General features: G+C 37.9%; 1 protein-coding gene across 1 annotated transcript; it reads right to left on the bottom strand.

The window, feature by feature from the left end:
- Nucleotides 1-609: 609 nt before the first annotated feature.
- Nucleotides 610-1371, bottom strand: LOC139868117 (uncharacterized). Its single transcript, XM_071856453.1, has one exon. The coding sequence runs from the start codon at nucleotides 1369-1371 to the stop codon at nucleotides 610-612; it is 762 nt and encodes a 253-aa protein (XP_071712554.1).
- Between the last annotated feature and the right edge of the window lie 5778 nt (nucleotides 1372-7149).

Here is a 7149-nt window from a genome sequence, read left to right as displayed (position 1 = left end):
GATAATAAAATTTGGCGGTTTACAGTATTTGCCGCCCAGCGTACATCAGGCTGCCCAGCGTTATGTGTAAGCCCTGCAGGCAGATTTTATGCTTAAGCCCTTTTATTAGGTGTGTGACCAACACGGCGCCACGTCAGCCACACCAAGTCAGTTCTGGATATTTCGCACAACAGATTCAATCAGCGATTGACACGTGTATCTCGAGAATTTTGGACATTCTACGCCTATAAATAGACCCCCTGGGTCACCACATTTTAGATCATCTAATCTGAACTTCAGTCAGAGAGAAGTACACTTTCTCTCTCACACAGTTCTTTTTCACTCTAAACGCACATTAGCCGCTTAGCAGCAATACGCTAGACGGATCAATTACAGATTGATCCCCAGACTGATTGAGGCCACCCCAAGGATCCCTTATCCATATTCCGGGTCTGCAGAGATCATTTCTCGAGGGCAAACATCAGTCGGCATCATACGCTTTACGCTAAGTAGCTATTGTCTTGTACTGGTACCTTGCAGCCGCTACACCTAAGTAGCTATTATTCTTCACGGTTCTTTTGTTCAATTCCCGATAATCAATACACATTCGGAGCACCCCGTCTTTCTTTTTCACGAACAACACTGGCGCACCCACGACGAAGAACTCGAACGAATAAACCCGCGGTCTAACAGTTCTTGAATTTGAGACATCATTTCACGTATCTCATAGGGAGCCAACCCATAAGGAACTTTAGCAACTGGCATAGCCCCTGGAACTAGGTCAATTTTGTATTCTACTTCCCTAACTGGCGGCAAACCCGCTAATTCATCTGGAAATACTTCTGGGAACTCACGAACTACTGAAATATGAGCTACTATCTTTTTCACTTTCTTAGCATCAATTACATACGCTAGAAACGTATCACATCCCTTTGCTATCGATTTCCTAGCCTTCATCATCAAAATCAAAGGACAACCAAACCCATCCCGTTCGCTCTGGGCTATAACACGTGTCCCATCAGATAAATGGAAAGAAATCAATTTCTTATGACATTTTATACTTTTCTTATGGCCACTCAACCAGTTCATACCTAGAAGTACATCAAAGCTAGGTATGTGCATCACTAAGCAAGTCACTGGAAATATACTTCCATCTATTTCTATACTTATTCCAGACACATATGTTGTGACTGGAACAGTCTTACCAGTGGCTACTTCCACTTCTAAAGGATCATGTAACATACAAACAGGCAAGTTTAACTTATCACAGAATCTAGTAGCCATAAAAGAACAATTGGCTCCGCAATCGAACAATACACAAGCACGTGTAGAGTTAACTAAAAACATATAGGTGATAGCATCGTCGTCAGTAGTAGTTGTGTCTACTGACATTTAGAAGGCTCTTACTTCAGGTGTTAGAGAAGTCTTACGCTTATGTCCAGTTGACAAAGCTGAAGATCCCCCGACTGACGCTGTCTTTGCTCCTGCCCCTACCCCAGAACTCATCTTTCTTGCAAATGGACAATCAATTGACCTGTGCCCTGATTTATGACAATTCCAGCAAACATTCTCTTTAAATGTGCAAGCCTGGATATCATGAACCATTACTCCACACCGCATGCACCTCTTTGTTAAATTGGTGCAAGGACCCGCATGCGTCGATTTATAATCATTGCACTATACCCTCTGATTCAAGCTACTACCACTTTAAAAAATCTTCCCTTTTGATGACCATCATGAGACTTCTTTGATTTGAAACTACCTTGACTTGACGTATGTTTGGGTTGTGCCACCGTTTCATTTTGACTCTCTTTGGCCGCCTTAGTATCTCCTTCCACCATTTTGGCTATGGCAAAGGCTTGAGGTAACAAAGGTGCCATTCTTATCAATGATCTGTATTCTGGCAGAATCATTTCTACAAACTGGTATATCTTAGACTGTTCATCAGGAAGTCACTGTTGCACAAAACGAAGTTATCGGTAAACTGCTTGATCACTTCGTCAATTGTCATCTGTCTAGTCATCTTCAGATTCATAAATTCCCACTTCATTCTTGAAATCATAAGGAGTGTAATACTGTTCGCACACCTTAGCTGCAAATTGTTCCCAAGTTTCCTGGTTCAACATTTCCTTTGCACCTGAGAAGTTATTGAATCCCACCAACCCATTGCTTTCTTTTTCAACAATCTGCTGGCATAAGCTACACGTAATTCGGGCTCGTATTTACAGGCTTCCAATGCTCGGTCTACCTCATGTAACCAATTAAAGGTTTCAGTTGGATTAGAACTACCGACATACTCTAGAGGCTTACAATCAAGGAATTGCTTGAATGTACACTTCTTCTTTGTTTCAGTTGTTGGTGGTTTCCACATTTAGATCATGTAGGGATACATAAATTGACCTGCATTTTGGTATCCCTGTTGAGACTGTGACAGTTGTTGTGGTGGCATTTGAAACTGTGGAAATGGCAACGGAACTTGGAACTGTTGTGGTTGTAATGAAGTTCCCCTTGATGCAGACCTAAACTGAGGTACAGAAAACCCTGGAGGTGCAGTTTCATCATTACCCATCGTTGTACCTATAGGGGCAATACTTTTCAACTCGGCTACCCAGTCTTGGGCTTCTTTCAATTGACTCTCTATTCGTTGGATGTACTCTTGCTGATCTGGATCTGAGTCTTCCCCTTCAGGTGGAGTTCTGAAGATTCCAGGGGTAGGTGGAGCTTGAACATCCTGCCTTTCGCCAGTCATCTTTCACCTGTACTACACATTATCTCACAAAAGCTTACTGGATAATCTGTTAGTACCTACAGGCTATCATGAAATTTTCTATATTCACTTAGCTTGTCCCCCAAGGATATGTTTGACACACTACCGAAGGTCTGGGAACATGACATCCATGTGTAGACGTTGCCAAACCTACGCTCTGATACCAAGTTGTAACACCGTCTATTTTTTATTTTTTTAAATACACAGCGAAAACATTATACATATAATAATTACATAACCATAATTATGTTTTACAATATCACAAGGTTATTATAAATTATCCGGTGTTACGTTAAACAATTATTCTTATGTTATACAAAAGATATCAGAGTCTGTTCTTCAAACATATCCGGCACAACAAACTCCTCCCAAAACCCAAACATATAAGTCTACCTGTAAGGGAGGAAGTGAGGGGTTAGCACAAGGCTAAATGAATGACACAATCATAACAGGTATAAGCATATAGCATCAAGCTAGCCAATATACAAACAAGGTCTCGATAACAAGAGGATCGGCGGCATGGTCGGGCCCTTAACTCTAACTGATCAGGCTGGAGTATACCGATAATTCCAATTACTGTCTCCCTCGCATAGTATCCAGATACAAGGGATGCATCATTCAACTATACTACGTGAATAGTAATTCTTGAACCAGAAAGACTCATTCCTGCCTCTTGCCCAACTTACAAATTTGGCATAGCTACAAAACCATAGCTACCCCACATGTAAGCCAGTTGTCACTACAAAACCCGTAACCGGCAATATCAACTATCGGACTACTAACCCATAGCCGGCATCTAAGGTGGCCACAACAACTCACAGAATATATCACAATATATCAGATAATAAATATTCAGGTGATTAAGCCAAGGTAACAGTAGGATAACCCGCTGTTAAATACTTATAAACATTAGGATAGTCCCACCTGGAAATACAAGAACTCAATAGTCTTATTTCACTAAGCCTTCTCCTTTTCCTTTATCAATTGAGAATATTATTTCTCTAGTTAGTGCCCATTTCAATCAGATCACACATCAGAAGAAATAAACACAGCGATATAGTAAATGAGCCCGAATAGCACTTGACCCAAACATACAAACACTATCACTCGCATGAGTAGGGTCTCACTCGTGCGACTGACTAGCTCACTCGTACGGATGTGTATCCTCACTCGCACGACTGACAACCTACTCCCACAAGTGACTTTAAAATCCACTCTCACTATTAATTAGCTTACACGCACGGGTGGACACCTCACCCGTACGGGTGAGTGCCTCACTCGCACGGTTGAGCAAGAACAGCAGCATAACTGCAATTCAAGCTTTTTACACCCAATCTAAAGTTTTATTTAGTGTTTTAAAACCTTATCATTAGAAATTAGACTTCAATAGGATTCCAACAATAGTTTATTTGTAGAAAAAGGGAGTTGCGGTTTGAAAGTTACACCCTTTTTAATTTTACCAAAAACTGGCAACTGCTCAACCGCGTGGTTGAGACCTCAACCATACGGTTGAGCCCTCAAAAGTGTGCTCAACTGCGTGGTTGAGCTGTCAAAAGTGTGGGAGCTGAAAAACAACTCCAGCTCGCTGTTTTCACGTTTTTAACACCCAAAACTCGATTTTGACTTGTTTTGGTCAATCTAATGCATCAAGAATACCACATAACACATATAGAAACTATTTCTAAAATCAATCAAGCATAACAAACACGTATAATCAAGAATCAAACCCAAAAATCATCAAAACTCATTTTAACCCAAACCCACTTTTAAATTCACCAAATTTAGTTATGTTTACCTTATTTTGATCCTTGAAAACACTTGAATTTGATAAACAAAATCACAAGCTTTAATCTTGCACTTTTGATTTCAAGAATTTTAAGAGCAGTAAGTGTTTTAGGGTTTGAGGTTTCTAAAAATGGTAAGATAAAGAACGTACACGGTATATATTCATTTAGGGGTTTCTTCATTATGAGGAAACCTCTAACGTCTAACACATGGGTATTTATCAGTTATCAAAAACACAATGTGCCTCATTAGGCGGCCCTAACGAGGTTCAATTCGCAAAACGAAATATGTTATGTGACCCTTCTCACAAAACACACATAACTGAACAACCAAATAATTATAAATCCATAGTTATTAAAATCACTAATATTAGTAAATTAATATTAACTAAGGGTAAAAAGGTCATTTACCGCTAGGCCCGATTCGAGGTTCTTACAGCTAACGCATTACTGATTTAGACATCTTGCAGAAAGCAAGGTACCGTAAATCTTTCTGTATCTCCTGACTTAGCGGGAATACCATGTTGTAACACTAATGAACATTTCTCACTTAAGGGTAAGCTAACTATCTCTCTTAATCTATCTTTATTTGAAAGTAATTCTTTGAAAAATTTAGAACAGTTTGGCATTTCTACTGAAGCATCTACTAGTCGTACAAACAAATACATATATTTAATAATATCCCAATACTTAGCGAATTGCGCTTCTTGTTTTTCCTTCCTAAGCCTAACTGGGAAAGGTATGCAGGCTCGCAGAATGATTTCCGGAGCTTTAGGAGAGATAGGTTCTGATGGATTGATAACTTGGTAAATTGGCACAGGTTCTGTATTGGAAAAATCTTGTATGGGTATATTAACAGTTGTTTCCTTCCCACCTTGATATTGCCTTGTTTATACATGTTTTCACTCGCAATATCAATTCATTTTTATTTGGTTTTTGGATATAAGTTTAAGAAATGGTGAAGAAATTGTTATAGTTCGAACTTTTAGATTCCTTTGAGTTGATTTGAAGAGTTAGTATGTTTTGAGGTAATTTCGGGGGTATTTTCATGTGAAAAGCGGAAGAGCAACGAGTTTTCCAAGTCTAGAAATAAAAACAGAAAAATACTGTTCGAGACAGCAAATCTCACGGCCGCAATGTGTCTTAATGCGGTCGCGATTATGTGTGTTGCTCGCATTATAATTTTCGCGGTCGCATTATTTTAATAGAAATCCGAAAGCAGAGAACAAGAAGAATCGCGCTTGCAATACGTATAATGCGATCGTGATATTATCAGGAAATCGCGGCCACGATTGAGAGAGATGCGACCGCGAGAATGCCAGTCGACTTCAGGATTTTTATTTACGATTTAAACGCGAATTTTGACCCTTTTTAGGGTAATCAGTTTTCTATTATGATTTTTTTTCCCACAGCAGCTAGGTTACGAATTTTATAGCTTTCTTTCATAGTTTTCATTGGGTTTACATTATTGCAACAATTTTGGCTAGTGTTGATCTTTCAATTACTCTTGTTTACACTCAATTTAATGAATTCAATTGTTTGTCTTTTATTCTATTTTGTTTCTTGCTTTAATATGAGTAGCTAAATGTGTTGTATCTACTTAGATGATTGAACTGAGGTGAAGGATGGCTATCTTTATGAATTAAATGATTATATCTCATTATTCATATATTGTTTGGCTAAGAACGATTGTTATCTAGGTTAATTAATTAGTTGAAGTTACGAAGGTTATTAACTATTCAACGAGAGTTCAATCAAGTTGTGATCTTTATTAGGTTATTGAACGTGAATAACTTAAGCCTTTGGTTAGTTATATACAGGAGACTGGTATAATTAATTAACTAGTAATTAAACTGTGAGAAACCTTGATAATTGTGGAATTGTTAGAGAGACTAAAGCAATTCAAGCTAGATTAATATATTGATTAATATCTTGGTAACTATATTAGACAATTAGGATCAACGAGAGTTGAGCTAAGGATTTAGTTGATAATCTATGAGAATCGAGAGATAATTACAGTGTTACCACCATTATAATTATTTAAAAGTGGACTTAACAGCAATCCTGATCCGAGGGAATTGATTCTAAGTGAATACCTTTGTATTTATTGAATTAAGTTAATTTTAATTATGCGATTGTTTTTTAAACAAAAACCTCTCTTTTTACTAGAATAATTACAAGTTAAAGTTTCTAATAAAACTGCTCTCTGTGGACGAACTGGTCAACATTACTTATAAATTACTGCACGATCGGGATTAGTTGCCTGTACTGTGTGATAATTATTGGGTAGTATTTGCTATTTATTTTTAGATTATAAAATTACACATCACACCTCTAGTTACTACTAGGGCATCAAACTCACTACACTCTATCTCAACTTTAGTGGTTAATTGTTTAAAAGTAATCTGAAAATTTGTTATTAATTCTTCAAAAGTCTTTATCAAAGTATCAAACTTATTTTGGCATTCTATGACTTGAAGGTTTACCATGTATTGCTTTTTCACAAATTCGACTAAAGTTTCCTTAGAGTGGAGAGTAGGTTTGTGCAATGGAAAGATTATGTTAGAGTCCAAGCTATTCTGCTGTTTATATGCCCATCTAGGATAAGGATAACTTAGA

This window comes from Rutidosis leptorrhynchoides, chromosome 9, assembly GCF_046630445.1.
Source record: "Rutidosis leptorrhynchoides isolate AG116_Rl617_1_P2 chromosome 9, CSIRO_AGI_Rlap_v1, whole genome shotgun sequence".
NCBI classification, from domain to species: Eukaryota; Viridiplantae; Streptophyta; class Magnoliopsida; order Asterales; family Asteraceae; genus Rutidosis; species Rutidosis leptorrhynchoides.
Note: the sequence above shows the minus strand (reverse complement) of the source record. Positions and strands in the feature narration are given on the sequence as shown.